This window comes from Festucalex cinctus, chromosome 3 (assembly GCF_051991245.1).
Source record: "Festucalex cinctus isolate MCC-2025b chromosome 3, RoL_Fcin_1.0, whole genome shotgun sequence".
In the NCBI taxonomy this organism is placed as follows: Eukaryota; Metazoa; Chordata; class Actinopteri; order Syngnathiformes; family Syngnathidae; genus Festucalex; species Festucalex cinctus.
This window is the reverse complement of record NC_135413.1, coordinates 25,114,454-25,134,670: the sequence shown is the minus strand read 5'-3', so window position 1 is coordinate 25,134,670 and position 20,217 is coordinate 25,114,454. Positions and strand designations below refer to the sequence as shown.

At 39.8% G+C, this 20,217-nt stretch overlaps 1 protein-coding gene across 2 annotated transcripts in view; it reads right to left on the bottom strand.

Annotated features, from left to right (window-relative positions):
* LOC144016218 (insulin-like growth factor 1 receptor) overlaps positions 1-20,217 on the bottom strand; it is a 116,753-nt gene that overhangs the window by 78,835 nt on the left and 17,701 nt on the right. The window contains exons 1-2 of one of the 2 annotated variants that reach the window (XM_077517066.1): positions 18,176-19,198; positions 7,236-7,790 (exon numbers count right to left, since the gene is read on the bottom strand). In XM_077517066.1, coding sequence (XP_077373192.1) covers positions 7,236-7,790; positions 18,176-18,266 — 646 coding nt within the window. In that variant the 5' untranslated portion in view covers positions 18,267-19,198. Of the gene's footprint in view, positions 1-7,235; positions 7,791-18,175; positions 19,199-20,217 lie in introns of those variants that run through there. The other variant, XM_077517065.1, reaches the window with a different exon arrangement.

The following is a 20,217-nucleotide window of genomic DNA, read 5'->3' as shown; positions in this document are numbered from 1 at the left end:
GCACAGTGCAAACGGTGGACGTGTGGGCAAGCAGACTTGGATGCTCAATTGCACTTTTCAAAAGACAGAAATTTCAGATTTATTCCCAATGTTTTCTGCAAGGTAACATTCCTGTTCAGAGACATTCTGTTATTAGAGTCTGCTCCAGTGTCCTCAGTTTAAGGCAAAATTCTGGTCCTATGGTGGCAATGGAACAGTAATTTGTAGGGGTGTGATCAAAAAATCGATACGGCAATACATCGTTGCGGGCCTCATCACAATACACGTATCGATACGCAGGCGTCAGAATCGATATTGCTCGTTAACTTTAAATCAGCAGTTCACGTTTGCATTTGTGGCTTGCATTGTACTTAAAAAATAAAAACCAGCAGCGTCTTTGAAGTTAATTGCCTTCAATTAATGCAAAAATAGCTCACCGGTGATTGGACACTGTGTCTTGCTAAGAAAAATGAAAGCAGAGGAGGAATGTCAACATTTATTTATTTATAAACTTAACGTGGCACGTGTCTCAGTGTACCAATTTTCCTATATTTTGTTTAAAAAAAATATATATATATAATGTTTCTTATGTGGGATACATATCTATCGCGATACGTATCGTATCGTGACCCCTGTATCGTGATACGTATCGTATCGTGAGGTTGGCGGCAATACCCAGCCCTAGTAATTTGTACAGGCAGAACATGCCGCAGTCTATCAACGACCTATACTCACACTGGGCCATGCGACAATAGTTGATTGTGCACCATTCATGACCTCAAAACCTGATATTTCGGTAACATTGTAAACCCAACAACCCTTGTACACTACCAACTTGGTAGACATAAGAAAACATCATAATAATAGCAATAATAATCAGCAGCAGCATATCAAATCAAAATGTCAAATAGCTGACCAGAATTCAAGTCCAAGTCTCTGTGTTCCCTCGCGACGCAGCGAGCGGGAATCGTACTTGAACGACTGAAAAACTCTCATTCCAATAAAGCACAACACACAAAATTCCCAACACCTCCAACATTCGCTAAATCTTTATAACAGGCATGAAGGGAGCACGGTCTCACTACAGGGAGAATAAATCATGCAGAAGCCTCATAAATCTATCAACAAGTATTCTCTTTGGCTACACTTGGTTTGTTTTCCAGTTAAAAAAAAAAAAAAGACATTACAAAATGACGATTCCTCAAAACAGATCATAATAATCATGAACTTCATCTCTGTAAACTATCAAATAATATCTGCATAGTTTTGGTAAAATATGGGATTTTCATATAACACAGGAATCAAGACTACACACACCGACTGTAAAAAAAAAAAAAAAAAAAAAATAAAATAAATAAAAATAAAAAAATAAAAAAAAATAAAAAACTCCCACCTGTACAATAAAATAATCTTAGGTCAAAGCACTCAGCCTGGAGATATCCAGTGGCTCTCTGGCAAAGAAGACGTAAACATGATCAAATGCACACACACACACACACACACACACACACACACACACCCACCAAAAAAAAAAAAAAAAAAAAAAAAAAGTCTCTTGGGTCAGCAGCGCAGACGCTCTTTTTAGGCAGACAAGACTGCACAATGCTTTAACACCGTAGACACGCCGTGTTAGGTTCAAGACAAGGACACATAGACACATGCCAAAAAAACAACAACAACAAAAAAACACCAAATGTCTCAATGTGTAAAAATATCGCATTTTTTTTACTTACTAGACCACCAGGGAGATTTCTTCCCAGATATCCCAATGAAACATTTGGGACGTGTTGTTCCTTAATCACCAATTAACTAATGATATGATTAAGAGTCTGAACTGTAAATTAATACTCTAATTCAATACCACGCTGACATTTAAACAGGAATTTAAAACATTCACAGATGAAAGGACCTATGAAGAAAATTGAGATTGCTACTTTTACAAATAGTAATTGAAGAAAATGTAGTCAAATTGTTTTGACCTTAATTATTCAACACAACGAAATCAGTCAAGCAATTATGTATTGTAGGGCGTGGCGGATTGAATCGGCCAATTACAGAGCTTCAAACATCAACCAAAATAACTAGCCAAATGGCCCATGCTTGCCTATTATGTTCCTTAGGCTCTTTATTTACCAGTGTTTTGAAGAGAAATGGTGTTATGAATAAACTTTTAATTGAAAACCCCTCGGGAGAAAAGGGTTTGAAGAAATAAACCCGCCCTGAGAAGCGGGCCTGTCTAATTTCTAATTGTGAATGACCTACCCGACAAATGTGGCTTTGGGCTCCTTTACCGGCCCGTGTGAGACAAACAGTGGACCTGAGTGGGCTATTTGAAGCAGGCCAGACACTTTTTAGTCACGGGATCCCCCCTCACTACAAACGCAAAGCAAACAGCGTGTCATGTCAGAGGATCCAAGGCCTGAGCAAACAAGCCAGTTGGCCGGCGCCGCAGTGATGAGAGGAGGGCTCGGACAAGCGCTATCTGACAGGCGGAGATGTTAACAGCTCCTGATAAGCGGCGTGGAGGAAAGCAGCGAGGAGGAGAAAAGAGCAGGAAGCAGCAGAGGAGAGACTGACAAGGACAATCACAGATACGAGGAGGGGAGTGATGGTTTACTCTCAGACTGTTTTTTTTTTTTTTTTAACGCCTTCTAGCAAATTTAATTGAAAAAAAAAAAAAAAGTTGAAAGCTAAATGTAGTTGATTATTTTGATTAGTTGCAGTTTTATTTTATCTGTGTAATTTTAGTAGGTTTGCAGTAGTAAGTAATTTTCATACGTAGAATTTTCCCCTAAAAATGCAATTTTAAAATAATTTGAAGTTAAAATGATATACTAAACAGTTAAAATGAGTGTGCAACATTGAGTCATAGATTTGTGTGAAGGTAATTTTTCTGCCACTAGATGGCATTTGTGTTTCATGTTGCACATTGGTGACAGAAACAGTACACTTTTCTTTTCAGATTCAGAGCAATTTGTATTTGAAACATGAACCAATTCATAGACTCAAGCCCATTTTGTTCATTGTAAATTACAACTACTCACCAGGTCCCATAAATACATCACATTAATGATTTCCAAATTGGGTTACAGTGACTCCTTTGCACAACCTTGTATGTAAAATAAAGTATGTAATAGTAATTGTATTTTTTTAATGCCTCTGGACGTCGTATTTAATGCGTTTTCATGCCCTTTAATACCTTCATTTAAGCAAAATCCATTTAATGAACTTCGATGGAAATGCTGTTTTGGAGTTCAAATCAAATCAAACTTTATTTATAAAGCACCTTTCATACATTCAAATGCAACTCAAGGTGCTGAACAATTAAAATAAATAAAATAATCCATAATACAATAAAAAGGAAAAAAAATATCTCTATGAATGTACCCACAAACACACGCAAACCACAACATGGCGGGGTACAGCAGAACCCTGTGAGGAAAGGCGCCCAGGAAGAGCTCATCCAGGAGTTTCTACGGTGCTCTATTTTTTTTTCCTGTGCAACTTTTTAGGTTTTTAATCTAATGTTATTTTGACCTGCACAATCCTTTTCCCTTTAGTTTTATTTTAACAGGCACAACTCTTGTTTTGTTCAACGTCTGACAAGCACAATGATAAGCGAGAATGTATTCCAAGGCTGTTTCCACTCCTCCGATGGCTTCACTTTGGCGAGATCTTATTGCCGAGCTGGTATACTTGACATTTGTCTGACATCCCCTCCCCAGCCTCTTTTTCCACACGACTCGTCAGTCACAGCCTCACTCCCACTCAGGTCGGCCGCCCTGATGGAGCACGAACCCACCTTATTGTGTCCACCGCCGTTCTGCAAAGTGTCATGCTGTCTGACGAGTGGACAAACATGTGGCGAGCAGACTCCGTGAACGAGATGTGGAGGGCCCGGAGGGGTACGGCGGTGTGCTCAAGCCAGACAACAGGCTCCCTCGTCTCATGGATTGTAATTAAAGAGGAGGCTGGGCCGTATTGACGAGGAAAACCGCCGCATGCCCTTGAAGGAACATCTGCACTGGAGAAAAATAAGCCAATTATGTCGGTGGGTGTGTGTGTGTGCGCAGGAAGTAGACGGCCATTACATGAAGTCTTTAAAGCAACTGCCTCCAAGCAATCTTCAAATGTTTTTTCCACCTTACACATGTGACATGGAATTCACTTTAAAGCGGGAATTTTATGGAACTCAATAAGTTGAGTCTCTGGAGTGCTTTGGCAACTATGAAGCGTAAAAGGACACAAGCAGGGATATCTTTCGTGAGCCTGTGAATAAGTCGTTACAAATTATGTTGTAAGAGTTCTAAGTTCTTCTAAGTTTATCTATGTTGGTTTAGGACACCGAAAGTAACCCGGGCTTTAGCCAGGCTTGAAAAACTCTTTACACCTGTAAGGCATGCTATATTTGAGTTGAGTTAATCATTGAGGCATTTTGAAAACATCTGCTAATAGTTTTGAATCACCCAAAAAAAAAAAAAAACACACAATATTGGGCAAGCAGCATGTCACTCTAGTCTAGTGCTTAGTACATATAGTAAAGTCTCCACATAATATGTTGCAAAATAAAAGTAATACAGGCCTGTAACATGACAATGTTACTCTGTTGCTGCTACGGTCAAGTTCCAGTCTGTCCTATGGCCGCTTCTTATTTTATTTTAGTGTCCCTCCCTCGCGTCTTTATCTTCAGCCTTGAAACTTCAAGGCCCCTCTAGATGAATGCGTTTAGCCTGACCTCGGCCCGGGCCTCTGAGAATGCTTGAAAACATCCTCGAGTGTGACAGAACAACAGAGGGTTTCACCATACAACAGCACAGGCGTATCTCCCGCGCGGAAGAAACCGCCGGGGCTCCAAGGTCACATTAACTCAGAGCTATGGACAACATGGTAGCAGTTTGTAGATAGAGGAAAGCCTCAAAGATCTATTTCAAAACAATGTAAATCTTTTAATTCCATTGCCGACGTTTTATGGATCATAACAATCAATAGTAGAAGCACAAGGGTCAGCCATCCACGTTCACAAATCAACTGAAAGCACAATCAAGTCCTTCAGCAAGCAAAGGAGAAGTCACTAGAGAATGGTCACCAGCTTTATTTCCACTATTTGTTCTGAGGGCTGCATGGAGGAAAGATTTTCCCACCATTATATGCGGACGATGGCTGAAGGTAGACAGAAGTTGAAGGAAAAAAAAAACAATTTCTCTGAATTTCTACGTAATTCATCTTATGTGATATGAGATATTAAGACTTTGTCCACCAAACTCTTTCGTGAGATTCTGGTGACTTATTACAATGAATCCAAATGGACGCTGATTATTTGCATATATAGGCTTTTGAAACTAGACGGACAGACCCCTGACAAAAACCCACCGTTGGCCCCTTTAAAGTGCAACAAAAAAAGTGTGCGACCCTCCCCGTACGGTTCAATAATCATCCCTGACCCCGACCTCTCGAAAACAATGTTATAAACAGTTCATGGGTGGCCAAAGTAAGCAAGTCGAGGAAGAGAAACACAATATGCTGAGAAAAAGGGACTCCGCTACAGCAATCCTTTAAATGATTGTCTAAACTCCTCCCACATTAGAGGCCAAAGGCAAAAGATCTTGGGAATGTCGCATCGGCCATTTGTCTAGGATACATACTTGATTAATTGAGGCTTTTTCCATCTGCCCTGTTGTGATGTACATGTACATCCAAATGGTGTTGATAGGTGATTTTTTTTTTTCTCTAACTTTCCAAGTGTCCTTCAAATCACCCATAAACCTTTGATGGAGGACAGAAAGAAAATGTGCACCATAATACCGTTGTTGTATTCAGTAGTTGAATAACCAAACACAATATAAACAATTCACATGAAACACATAATTAAACTAGTTAGCTTAGCATACTAGGCAATACGAGTAACTAGCATAAACTGGCGCGACATCATACACGAGCAAACACGTATGCTCTAGAAGGCCGAAACAATAAACACTTGACACGGGCATCCTAAGTGATTAAACTCACCTTTTAGCTTCTACACACAATAAGTAACGAGTAGGGAAACATGCCATCTGTAACTGTGAGGTTTTATGGCACAAGGGAATGAACGCTAGTTGCTCGAGAGTAGCATAGCTTCAAACACTCGTGGCAAGAGACTTGAGGCGCATTCAATGACCACTCACCATGTAGGAAATCTCATAAATAGACAGAAAACTCAATCATTGAACGAAATTCCAATAACTACTAATTAATAATGTGGGCTTTCGAACAGAGAGGTCTGTTGCTACCTGACCGGGGTAGTGACAATTAAACTAAAAACCCACTTCTGTCAGTACTGACGGACGAATAACGCTAAATGCTAAATTGCTAAATGCTAATAACCCAAGCTAAACTTACCCTGCCTTGTTGTAGCTAAAAAAAAAAAATACACATAACAGCTCTTTACTCGTAAAACCGAGCAATTACGGCAAATAATGAGTTGTAAAGGACAGGACATTGAATTGTGTACGCTTTGTAATTGTGTGGATTCTAAAACAACATGCTAGCGCACAATAACACCCTTATAAGAGTTAATATTTCTTGCCATTCACAAATCCTTCGGCACTCTCTGCCATGTTGAAACTTGAAAAGTTCTCTCAGCTCGGAAACTTGGGTATCAAAATAAATCAATTGCCCCAGTTGTCCAGTAAAAAATACAACATGAGGGGCCGTTCACGTGTAATTTTTTACTCGCCATGTGGTATTTACCATAATTTCGGTACCACATGAAGGCAGCATTAGCTCCTCCTTGACATACAAGTTCTCCACACTTCAACAATTTTCCTTCATGACAATTACTACTGCTACTTTCTGGGAGTTCTTCTTCGAGTCCATATGACCCTGGTCTGAACACATGACCTAACCACTGGATGCGAGTTAAAACAGGGATGACCCTCCTTGGGATACTTCAATATGCCCCCTTTCATAAACCGTAAAAAGTAAGGGAAAAAAAGTCCCTAAGGCAAATATTTAACTGACAAGGTCCAGACAGGTAAACTAGCTGGTTTCTTGGCAGAGCAGCGGAGGCCTCTCTAATACCTGCGGCTCTATACCGCTGCACTCCATAAATAGCTGGATCCGAAGGAACGAGGAGTGCCTATAATGAACAGAGCGCAGATGTTTGCACTGGAAAGGTGAGGACGGAAATGAAGGGAAAACACGGGGTGACTCGGAGGGATTTGTCCGTTGCTGTTTGCTGGGATGGAAAGAACAAAAAAAACAGCAGTAGCGCTTACCTTTCTGGCATCTGTTTGAGGTCCAGCATCGGTACTCCTGTTTGTTATTGAAGGACAGCAGGCTGTCCTCCATCATGCCCGGGCAGACGTTGTCGCACTCCTTGGCCTTCTTATTCCCGCTCACGATGTTGTTGAAGTCGGCGTTCATGATGAGAGACCAGTCCACCGAGTCCAAGTAGCACAGCTCGGGGTTCTTCTCGATCCGGATGGCCCCGCGCGTGATGTTCCTCAGGTTGTATAAGCCGATGTCCTTCAGGCTGGTCATCTCGTAGATCACCAGGGCGTAGTTGTAGAAGAGGTTGCGTCCGCGGATGACGCTCAGGTTGGGGAACAGCGTGCTCAGGCTGTCCAGGCCCGGCACGCGGAACAGCAGCAGGTAGTCGGTGATGACGGTCAGCTTGGGGAAGCTGAGCGAGCGGAAAACCTCCTGGTTCTTGGTCTTGCTGTTGTTGGTCTTGATGAGGAGGATCTGCAGGTAGCCCTCCACCACCGTGCAGTTTTCCAGCCGCTTGAACTCGCTGATGTCGTTCCGGATGTCGATGCTGGGACCGCAGACTGCGATAAAATGGAGGGACACGAGTCAATATATGACAGTATAAGACAAATTCTTTCCCAGCCCACGCTCATATCAAATTTATTGAAATGGAATTCATCTTTTCCCGTTTTTATTGCATTTTTAACAAAGACAAATTGTGACTGATTAGTCTTGTGTGTGCCTGAAAAGTGTTTTCAAGTCAAATCAAATTAATTTATTAATGGGCATTTATCATAGAAAGAATAATCTGTTTTTTTCCAAGGTTGATACGATACCGATTGTTAGTAGCCGAGTAGGCCGATTACCAATATTAGGAGCCGATATTCACTTTCATTAACAGGGAAAATATTGGCATCAAAAGTTTTAAAAGTTAAAACGCCAAATCACAACTTTATTGAAATGTCTTGAAGCCTATACAGTATTTATTGAACAACTTCTCCTATTTGCAAGAAGTTGGAAGTTTTATTTATTTATTTTTAATTTTAGACATCATTGCTTTAAAATTGTTATAAAAATTTCAGGGGGCAGAGTTATCAGCATGTCTTAAAATGAAATTTAAATTTAAACAAGTAAATAACTCTACTGTTTTCTACAGTCAACGGTTTATCTTATAAAGTTAACTGAAAATTTTAAATGAGCAGCTTCCTGAATTGAGCTATTATTGACACTGAGGTTTTGAAAACAGGCCAATGTCGATATTCGTCACAATTTTGAATATCGGCACCGATATTTGGCCATTTGCAGTTTTTGTGCTCTTGCCAATAGTTTTGGTAAATGGGAAAGTAGTACCGTGTCAAGTAAGTGATGCATCTTGACATCGGGTACTAGTTAGCCCCAAGGACAATATGAACATCCCACGAGTCTGTTCTAAAAATAGCTCAACAGTGATGAGATATTGCAACTTACTACAAATAAATATACAAATAAACAACAGAGTACATATTTTTTTCTGAACCAAATATTCTATACTTAGTTTACAAATAAAATATTATAAAAATATAAAATAATTGTGTTCAAGGGGGTTTATTCACCCCAAAGTTTAATCAATGGTTATTTCAGAGCTCTAATTGTAAGACCGTGATACTGCAATATTTTTGCCTACTGTATATAAATATAGGAATTTCATTAAAGAAAATGTATTTTTGACATTGGCATACCTTGGGTTAGATTACAGTAAGTTTCTGGTCCTCTGCATTGAAAAAGCTTGAAGTCTGAATGATTAAGTGAACTGATTATTTCCATACTAAACAGGTCGAAGCACTGGCAGCATCAGTTGATCATTTCGGACGTCAAGTAGACCCGAGTCGCTTATTGTCACTTGACACCGCCGTGCCCGGAGGTGCCCCGCAAACACTAGCTCACACAAAGATGCTAACAAAAAGGACGGCATTCATTATGGACGTCAAGTGACTGTCCCTTTCATTGGCCCTATCGATTACAACACGGGAATTAACGCTGAACCGTTTTCTCATAACGTAATTGGCTTTTAATGGAAGTTTTGGCAGGGAAGAGGCAGAAATGGCTAGCATTCAATTCCTCATGGTTGAAAAGTGCATTGGCAACTATGGCTCGCCTTTCCCACATGGGAGGGCATTAGAGAGTGGGGTAATCCCTCTTCCAACGCGGGGATGACGTTCCAGACCACAAGAACTGACATCCATAATGTAGAGAAATAAAAAAAATATATATTTGTTCAGTCTACCTAAATTTACATTCTTAAAGCTCAAAGAAAAACAAGATATCAGCTATGCTATTTGCATCTGTTTACTTTATGTATTTATTCAAAAATTAAAGAAAATTAAGCAATATTAAAAAGGTTTTCTTCCCCCCTTTAAATGATTGTCTAAACTACTCCCACATTAGAGGCCAAAGGCAAAAGATCTTGGGAATGTCGCATCGGCCATTTGTCTAGGATACATACTTCTGATGGAGCCTCATTTGTGTGAATTCCCAAAATGGCTGCTTCAAACCAAAATGGCTGACTTCCTGTTCATTGATTCATTGAGACTTTTTCCATCTGCCCTGTTATGATGTACATGTACATCCAAATGGTGTTGATGGGTGATTTTTAAAGAAAATTAAGCAATATTAAAAAGGTTTTCTTTTCTTTTTTCTCCCCCCCCCCCCAAAGACCAAAGCCTTTAGCTCTTCAGGTTGTTTTGCCTTACGTCAAAGGTCGGCACTCAACAACCAGCGACGCATGCTTAAACCTGTTATGTTCTTACAGAGGCTTAACTGCCGCACGATGCCACAGCGTGTATGTGTGTCCCAGTCGAGTAACTGGACTTCACTTCAAGTCAAAACACACAACGTCAACGTAAACAAAAGGTCCGTTATCTGCACGCAAAAGTTCCTGAATGAGGTTGTATTTCCAGATCAACTTCTTCTGGAGTGATGACGCCGCAACCGTACAAAGCAAATCAGTAAAGTGTACTCACTGCAATCAAACTCGAGGCCTCAGGCTCCCCTTCTCTTGTTTCTTTTACAGTTTTCCGGGTGGGAGAAAGGGAGGGGAAGGGGATGGAACACTCTCACACACACACACAAAGGCTAATTTGTTTGTTAGTAAAGAGAAACTCTCTCCCACTACTTCCTGATGAGGCCACTATTACAATTGGGGGCGGGGGATGGGGTGGGGGTGGGTCTGCACTGGGTCGTCAGAGCTAGTGACACCTTCTGGCCCAGCACTTAAAAGCACTTAAATGTATATACGTAAGTAACGTAACTATAAGAGTAAATTTTCTTTGGTTGCACTGTTTCCAGTATGTGGATGTAAATCAGCAGCGCTGCCTGATGTAACTTAATCCATATTAGCAATGAGACGGTTTCTTTAAATAGTTACAAAAAAGAAACCACAATATTCCAAGAATTAACGTGTAATGTGAGAAGCAAAAAGTTTCAATATAGATAAGTTAATTAGGAAAAAGCGGTAATATTACAGCTCTGTTTTTTTGTTTTCCATTGAGCTGAAATGAAATCCTAAAATGAAAGGATGGAGAAGGAGAATGGAAGTACAAGCCAGCCCCCCCACCAAAACCCCCCTCTCATTAGCCAGGTTAACCACCAGGAATTCCAATCATTTTCATGAAGCGGATGGAAGAGGCTGAAATTTCAGCTACTGGCGTTTGTGATGGCCGCCGACAGGTTTAATCAATTTTTCCCTCCTTCACTTAAAGTACAAAAGCAAATAACTGGTATTATTTAAAACAACTTTTACACCCTTTTCCCCTTCTAATTAACAAGCTTAAAGGGATACTTGACTCATTGAACAATTTTCAGCAGTGAAAATTTCATATTTTGTCTAGAATGAAATTGCCAACGTCATTATTTTTCATATACAATGAATACCTTTAAAAAGTAATTGTTCTATTTTTGCTGTCAACTGATGAGGACGTCACCTGTGCTGAGGAAGTAGGTAACGGGCAATCATGGCTCACCTGTTTTCTGGGTTTGGTCAGTAAACTGAGCCATGATTGGTCATTACCTACTTCCTCAGCACAGGTGATGTCATCATCAGTTGACAACAAGTAGAAAAATTACTTTTTAAAGGTATTCATTGTATACGAAAAATAATTATGCTCCCACATTATTATAGACAAAATATGAACTGAATATTGCTCAATGAATCAAGTAGCCATTTTACGAAAAAAAATAAAATAAAAAAATACAGAACATATTCTTGACCTGTTAAATACATCCATCCATTTTCTTGACCGCTTATTCCTCACAAGGGTCGCGGGCTGTTAAATACAGTTACAGTTAATAAAAAATAAAATAAAATAAAATAAACAGTAAAATAACTAAATGAAAAACTGTGATCATTTTGATTAACGCAATGAAATTAAAGACAATGCTTTTGGAAATAATTAGAACTTACTCAAACTATATCTTACGTTTATATAACCAAAACTAACTATAACCGCAGCAAAAATGTCCTTCCCTTTTATCTTTGTCAATTAATATTTCCATGAGCTTTCAGGGTTCATTTTAACTGTATTTATTTCAGTATTGATGTACGTCCGTGCAGAGGATGAACGGTCAAACAATAATTTAAGAATTGTAATTTGCTTTACTTCATTACATTATAGTGTCTTTTTTAATATTTGTCTTGCACTCGGCAAATACTCATACATTAAAAACTAAAATACCAAATCTAGCACAAAAAAAACTAAACAACTTACTCTAAAACCTAATTAAAACAAACTGAATTTAGACAAAAAAAAGGTAAACAAAATAAAAACAAACTATAAGCATATATCCAAAACTATTATAATAAAAGAAATAAATTCCATCAAAGCCTGGCTTGAACAGTTGAACAGTAACTCCACCTTTCACGTAGCCAATATCACAAAAAAAGTTAGCAGATAAAGTTGTAATGAAATCAAATCAATGAAGTGCCCATTCCTCGCTCTCACTCATTGACATAAACCTGAAAAACTGGAATGTATCCCATCTCTGTTTGCTCTTCACACCACTAAGTAAACAGGCCTATCTCATTGGAGCAATGGGATCTGTCAGCTTGCGTTTATGATCGATAAACCATGGCCCCACGCCCTCCACAGCCCCTCCTCCAAACTCCGGTGTCCATCACAAGCTCAAACCTTTCGCAACCCTGCACGCTAATCGAAAGCAAGCTTAATGGCCTCCTAATCTGATTTGAATTGGGTAAACAAGGGGCTATTTTTAAACCAAATTTGTATCCCTTACAGTGGGCGACGTCGCTAGAGTCAAATATAGACTCTGAGACAGCGAATGTTTTTTTTTTTTTTTTAGCTGTTTATCATCACGCCGCTGACACAGAGCATTCTGGGAAAACACATAATTGCATCCTTCGCCGGGCATGCAGCTGTAAAGTGCAGCGAGATTAGGAGCCGCATTCTTCTCTTGCGCCATGTTGACTTCAAGGACAGCCGTTCGTTTTGGGGCATCTCACAACAATGATTAACATCTAATAATATTGCTGCACTGAGAAATCAGGAGGTTTAATTTAATTCTATTTGGCAATAGGAAATAAAACCCGCAGAACCCCTACGACTAATATGAAAATACAAGAATAAAGTTGTAAAGTTACAAGGAAAAAAGTCATAAGTTATGAGCAAAATTCTCAGTACCAAAGAGGGAAAACCAGAATGTGGCCCGCAATAAAAATTAGTTTGACCCCCCCCCCCTCCCGAAAAGCGTTAGCTGTGACGTCAGCGCGTTACAAAAGCACAAAAGAATGTAGGAAGTGTTTTGAAAAGAGTACAAAAGCTGCTCACGCGGATTTCCACAAGTAGCACGTCACCATTTGATTATTTTTAAGAACGCGGCGAAATACAGAGAAGGCCAAGACGTGGGCGCGGAGCGGGAACGTCATGGGGGACCGGTCCCGTCCTATCAACACCCCTTAACACCTGCCACATCAGCTGGCCGTAATCCTCGGCATACTGGAAGTCATCTGACCGCCGGTCTGTTGGGCTACTTCCCCTCAGCGGACCTCACTTAAAACACTGGGTGGGGGTGTGTGGAGTGGGGCCCATACCTCAACCCAAAACAGTAACACGACACTCGCAAGCACGACAAAGATCCTCCATCTGTCGGGAAGGCCAGCACGCATGTGAAGTATTTTCACGTCATACTCAACCACTACTCCATACACGGTTGGATAACTTCAATGATTTGCAGAATGGAAGTACATGATTAATATTTTGTTTGTGGAATATGAATTAAGCAGCCAAATTCACCTGTTTTGATCCATCTCAGCGGGCGGCCATTTTACCACTTGCCGGTGACTGAAAATGACATCACAGATGCTCAGGTAACGAGTCGACCAATCACAGCTCACCTCTTTTGGTGAAGGCACAGTAAGTTTTTAATTGCGACGAGAAGAGCCTTTTTTCGGAAAAAGATGCCTCGCCGTACCCCGAAGTTTCCATGAAGTTTCGGAATTTGTTGAAAAGAATCACCCAGAAAAAGTTTTCACCAGTTGGGCGATCGCTCACTAAATTGATGTTTGCCTTGGACATTTTCGAAGGATTCTTTGAAAGCAAACATCCTTGGATCAGTTCTTTACAAAACACCAGGCAAAAAAACAAAAACAAAAAAAAAAAAAACGATGAGGACAGCAGTTGAACAGGTAAATGACCATCATTTTTACCCTATTCTTTGTTTTTTTTACATTACGCACAACTCTCATTTATTGTGCATTAATCTAATTGGAACATGTATTTGTTACATGTTCTGATGCATTTTTATGCTTTAGAAAACATTTGTGTCTGAAATTTGGGAGGCTTGGAACGGATTAGGGCATTTACATGGAAAATGCGTCTCTACTTACAAAATTTTCTACTTAAGAACTTTCTTTCCAGAACCAATTAATTTTGCAAGTAGAGGTACCACTGTAGTTCCCTTTAAAAATGATTGAACTTGTAAAAAGTCAAATAAATACAACTTTATTTTGCACTTGCTTTGTTCAAGTCAGAGACCAGGCCGCCCCCTCAAAACTAGGCGAGCATAAAATATGTGCTATTATTCATGATCCTTCGGGCATTATGTTTTAAAGTGTGAGAAAAATACATATCTCAATTCATTAATTTACACACTTTTCGATGCGAATGATTCTCATCTCGGACATCAGCTTGGCTTTCAAGTGACATAACGAGAAGGAGCTTGCAGTCATGTTGCACAATACGCCGCAGGCGGCGGCGAGGACGCGCCGAACCTGAGCGAGGAGGACGCTCCACTTGAAATCAAGTGTTTAATTAAGCGTTGAAAAGCTCAGCTGGCAGCCCGGGAGGACAGCGTTTGGCGTCAACCGACGAGCCCGCTCACATACGCACATACACAAGCCTCATTTGCTTGTTTCGCACTTTGGGAATAATAGCACGGTAAACTACGAAAACCTCACAAGTATTGAAGCATCATACGGAATCAGACAAGCTAACAACAAACAACAATGGTGATGAACATGGTTCTCTCAATTTTAAATTTATCCAAGAGACTAAGGGCAGCAAAGTGAAAACTGTGGTGTAACAGTGCAGCTAAGGCAGCAGCTGAGCGTGATGGTGAAAAGGACACAAACTAAACTAAAAATGACATTTTGAGCTGGGGTAATGATGATGCCATGACGTGCATTTTCAATAAATTTGTATATAGTGAAGGGACCGAGCAAAATATTTATAAAACATAGCTATTTCTTGACTATATTAACTCATTCACTCCCAAAAACGTATTTATACGTTTTTTTTGTTTTTTTTTGTTGTTTTTTTTTTAATGCTAGAGCATACAGAAGGCTTTGGTGCAGCTTCAGATCTGGAAAAGGTCGCTTAAAGCAATGGTAGTTATTACAAAAAACGGCCAGCAGGTGGCAACAGAGTATAAGAGAGCAGCACGGGCCATGTTGCAACAAGCTCTTTTTCCCAGTGTTCTCAACAGGTTTGTGATTAATGATGAAACATAGCTATATTCTAATGCTAATTGCTGCAAAACAGAAACATAAAAAATATACCTTTTTTTCTGATGAAAGAAGAGACTTTAATCTTTCTTTTGGTAGGTTCCATGTTTTATAGCAATAGAACACAATATTCTGTGGGCCTTGCAAAATCAGTCAAAAAACAATAAAACAGTGAAAACGCCTGGGAGTGAATGAGTTAAGTTCCTCTCAACACATAGATTGTGCCAGATGGCGACAAAACAAGATTTTCATAGGGATACTTGACTCATTAAGCCATTTTCAGCAGTAAAAAGTTAATATTTTCTCTATAATTAATGTAATAACTTCATTATTTTCCATCTACAATTAGTACCTTTAAAAAGTAATTTTTCTACTTGCTGTCGACTAATGATGACATCACCTGTGCTGATGAAGTAACGGCCAATCATGGCTCACCTGTTTTCTGGGTTTGGCCAGAAAACTGAGCCAGGATTGCTCGTTACATACTTCCTCAGCACAGGTGATGTCATCATTAGTCGACAGCAAGTAGAAAAATTTGTTTTTAAAGGTATTAATTGTACATGGAAAATAATGAAGTTATCAAATCCATTCTGGACAAAATTTTAACTTTTCACTGCTAAAAAGTGTTCAGTGAGTCAAGTATCCCTTTAAATTAGAGAGGGATTTGACCTGATTTGAAATACAGGAAGTAGTTGAGTTTTTCAGCAAATAACGATGAATAGGTTGATTTAAAAAACAAAAAAAACAACAACAAAAAAACACTGAATCCTGTAAAAGTACATTTATTTTAATCATAACTAGTAAAAGTCGTACTTTTACAGATACATTATTTTCATTTCAAAAGGCCAATTGTCCCCTTATTTGAAAATTATTTGTGTTTGTTTCTGTAGTAATCTAATTTCATGAGAATTTCATTTTTTTTTTGTTAGCAGTGAACAATAAATCAACAAATATATTACAAATGAAATCATGAAATATTTCACACTGTGTGTTGTGACTCAATCTCACATACAAATTCTACTTTTTGAATTGAACGACTGAACTGAATTACATTTTCCACCACATCCTCATTTACTGAGATGTACCTGTCAGGATCTGACATACGAAGACATTAAAACTGCCCATTCGAACTCTTTTGCAATTGCACCTTTCAAGTCAACTACTGCGGCCTTTTGCTTTACAAGACAAGTCGCTGACATTGGAGCCCTCATTTAGGCCAACAGGAGTGCTTAGCAACATTTATAATCGCCTTGTGATTATTTAAGCAATCATTCTAGTTTTTCCGGCGCAACATATCCCTTTCATAAATAATTGAACGGGGGAACACTGGGGCGCTTCACAGAAATCGACAAGAGGACGCCTGTGCTCCAATGACCCCGACACGCTATTGGCCAAACATGGGCGGCCATCGATTTCACAACAACTAATAGTAGTGGTGTGAACAGCAGAAGCCAATTAAAGGCTTCACGGGCGCACACAAACACACATAAACATACTCGACAGTCCTCTCACAATCAACAGAAACACGTCTGTTTTAACTCATGGTGATTTTTACATGCTCTATTTCCAAGGTTTTGTCGGTGCGCCCCGGTCACAGGCTTCCTTTTGCCGCATTCTTGGATACCGCGGCGAGGAAAGTTGACTGCAGTCGGAGTTGAAAGGAGGATTAATTCAATTTAACCGGAATGCGCACTTCAAAGAAACGAGCGGAGCGGGAAAATAAAGTAAAAATGCCGCATTTGAACCTCTGTCGCCAAGTAAATATATTTTCCCACTAAAAGATACCAGAAGAACAATTGAGCTACTTGGAATGCAAACAAACGACCTGGAGAAGACAGAGGAGAATAGCGAGGTCTGCTGTTTTTTACCCCCTTGGAGTTATGGAGACTAATTTTAGTCAAGTAGAGTCTGAGGGCCGCTGCAGCAAAGTGGAGATTGTGGAGTTGTAATACTGCCATGAAAACAAAAGCCAGACAAAACGGTGGACTACTCGCCAGCCAATCACAGGCAACTTTCGACAACAATGACGGACAATGAAGGTCTCCAGGATTACTGTACGTGTCTAAGTGGAGGGCAGGAACGTTGACTGGTCAACAGCCAATCACAGGGCACATAATGACGCATGAGTGACCAAGGTCTTCATCCAAGTTATCAGACTTAGGCGCCAATGCAGCAACATAGAGACTGCGGAATATAGTGTAAATAGCAATGACCGAGTAATGTGTTATTTTCCCTAATATTTCTTTGGCTGGAAGGGGGCGGGGATGATTATTTGAATCAATTATTTCATTTATGTCATTTTATTTTCACCCAAAAAGGAAATGATGCACTTCACTATAGGGGGAATTTGGTGATAAGAATGCCCATTTTGTTGACATAAAACGTCATCTGGTGTTCATAAAAAGCAGATTCTGTTCATAAGGTCATCTAGTCGATCATGTGTGACGATGAGAACAGATGTGTGTCACTGAACGCAGCAAAATGGCCACATGGTGCGAGTAGTAACCTTCAGCTCCACGCTGTAGAGTCATCCTGGGCTTTTTTTTTCTCGAGCGTGGACAACTAAGGTCCGTTCTACTGCCGTGACTATTTCAAATAATAACAATCACATAATTATCAAGATGATAATAGTAACAAACCGCTAGCGAAATGCAGGCGACCTTGCGGACGGTGAAGCACAATTTTGCCACGATCGCACGGGGAAGTGAACGCACCATATGGCCAGCCAATCTTCATTTAACGTCACATTTTTCCATTTACCTTATCAATAATGTACTATGAACCAATAATAATAAAAATAATAATAATAATAATAATAATAATAATAGTAAATGTTTACATTCTATTTTCTGAAGATGTTCACTCTTATTAAAAAGGTGTTTCCCTAAAAGCTCGTGCTTACTCGTGTCAAATTGGAAAGAACACGAAAATTAATTAAAAAATTCTGAGGGGGAAAAAAAAAAAGACACTTACTCTCGCCATATATGCATATGGTGGAAAGGGTCGTCAACAGAGCCCAAAAAAAGACAGTGCTGCTGCCCATTAGTAGTTTCTCAGCTTTCATGATCCTTATTTCCTTTAAAAAAAAATTATTAAAAAAAAAAAATCACAATAATAAAGATAAATCCAAAGGGATGCTGGAATAGGCTATACAAAATCTCCGGGACGATTGGGGAAAAAACAACAACGAAAAAATACAACTGTTGTCCAAATGGCTGTGCTGTCTCCTCGTCCAATGGTATTTTAAATAGAAATACCTAAAAATAAAACAGGTTTATAAAAAAATATTTATATGTACAAAGAAGTATTATTTCCTCAAAAGTGCGCTGCCCGCTATGGGAGCAGCAACACGATGATGGTAATCCCCGTCTTCGGTCTCCATGTCTTCTCCTTCCAATAACAACAACAAGGCCTCAGAAAAGGGTTCAATCCACGATATATCAGCACTTAAATTCAACCCTCATCCCTCCCATCTCCATCATCAGCAGGCGTGAAAGCCTCGCGTGGACGCGTGGAGCAAAAAGAGAAGCAAAAAAACACCCAAAACGAGACAGAAGGGTGGCGGCTGCGTGGTGATACTGAGGGTTAAAAAAAAATGAATGAAAAGCCCGCCTGGTGTATGTCTTAACGCCGGGAAGCCAAGCTTGCAGCTCCGGTGTTTGGTGCCCGTCGTGGTCGTGCCAATTGGGTGGGCTCGGGGAAAATGTGCCACGCAACAGCAGAATGTGGCTGAAAGCGGGGGTACGCACGCGTCTTCTTCCGCCACCGACGTCCTTTTTTTTTTCCCTTCTTCTTCTTTCGTCGTCGAGGGAGAGGGGAAAAACAAGTCCACGTTGCAGCTGCTAAAATCCCACGGCGAGTGTGCGTGTTAGTGGCTCTTCCGTGGAATCTCTGCTGTAAACAAGAGTCGGCTTCTCGCTCACTCACTCACACGCACGCACGCACGCACACACACGAATAGTGATCCGGATAAGGTGGCCGGGAGGAAAATGCGTAGTGGATTTCGGACCCGGCAGGGATGGATTCCCAGAAAATCCCAGAGAACTATTATCCTCACTGGTTACTGGACAATTCAAGGCATGAGTAGAGGGACTAGGGCGCACTAGTAGATTGTTTGTCTTAGTAACATTGTTTCCATTAATATTGTGATATACTTTGGCCTAGCAGTCCACAATTATGTGTGAGTTAAGTTAATTAGTATGCATTTCCATTTAGATTTTTCAGATAGTATTTTCCTTCGTTTTGTTGTTTATTGTATAGTTGTGATTGTGAAGAATCTTAAGACTTTACGTTCTTCATACTTTTAATTGTCTACTCTACAATAATTCAATTTGTTCAGATATTAGACTACCACGTGTACTTTAATGGTCTACTGTCGACCTCTACTGTCCTCACAACGTCATTACAGGGGTACCGGAAGTCATGCTTCCAGGATGGGACATGAGAGCGTCTCAGTCCTTCCTTGGCCCTCTTGCGAACAGATGTGTCAGCAACAATCAAAGGGATGCCCAAGAAAGGCAAATTAATGTAGTAAATAATTACTTTTTCATTGTAGTAAGTGACATTGGCGAATTGGTAGGGAGACCTGGGCTAGTTGTATCACTTTTTATACTTTTATATGTTGCTTGGAATCAATACATCATATATAAACAAAACGTATACCAAAGTCTTGGGTACATTTTTTGCATCCATGTCATTTTCGTACTTTGTGTCAGTGCATAGTTATAAGCCATCAAATAGAGGGAGTGAACATGTGACATGTTGCCCCACCAATGGGTAATTTGTCACACAATATTGGGTAAGATGTCACATTGGATTTTGCAACTAATAAAACAAGGACAAAATTATCCTTGTTCTCTTGTTTGTTTTTCTTTTCCAGCCAGAGAAATTGTTTATCATTGATTTTGAAAAATTACCATCGTCATTGAGCAAACTTTAACATAAAAAATATTATGAAATACATTAAAGTCTTTAGTAACTGCTGGCATATAGATCATAGCTCTAAGACTCAAATG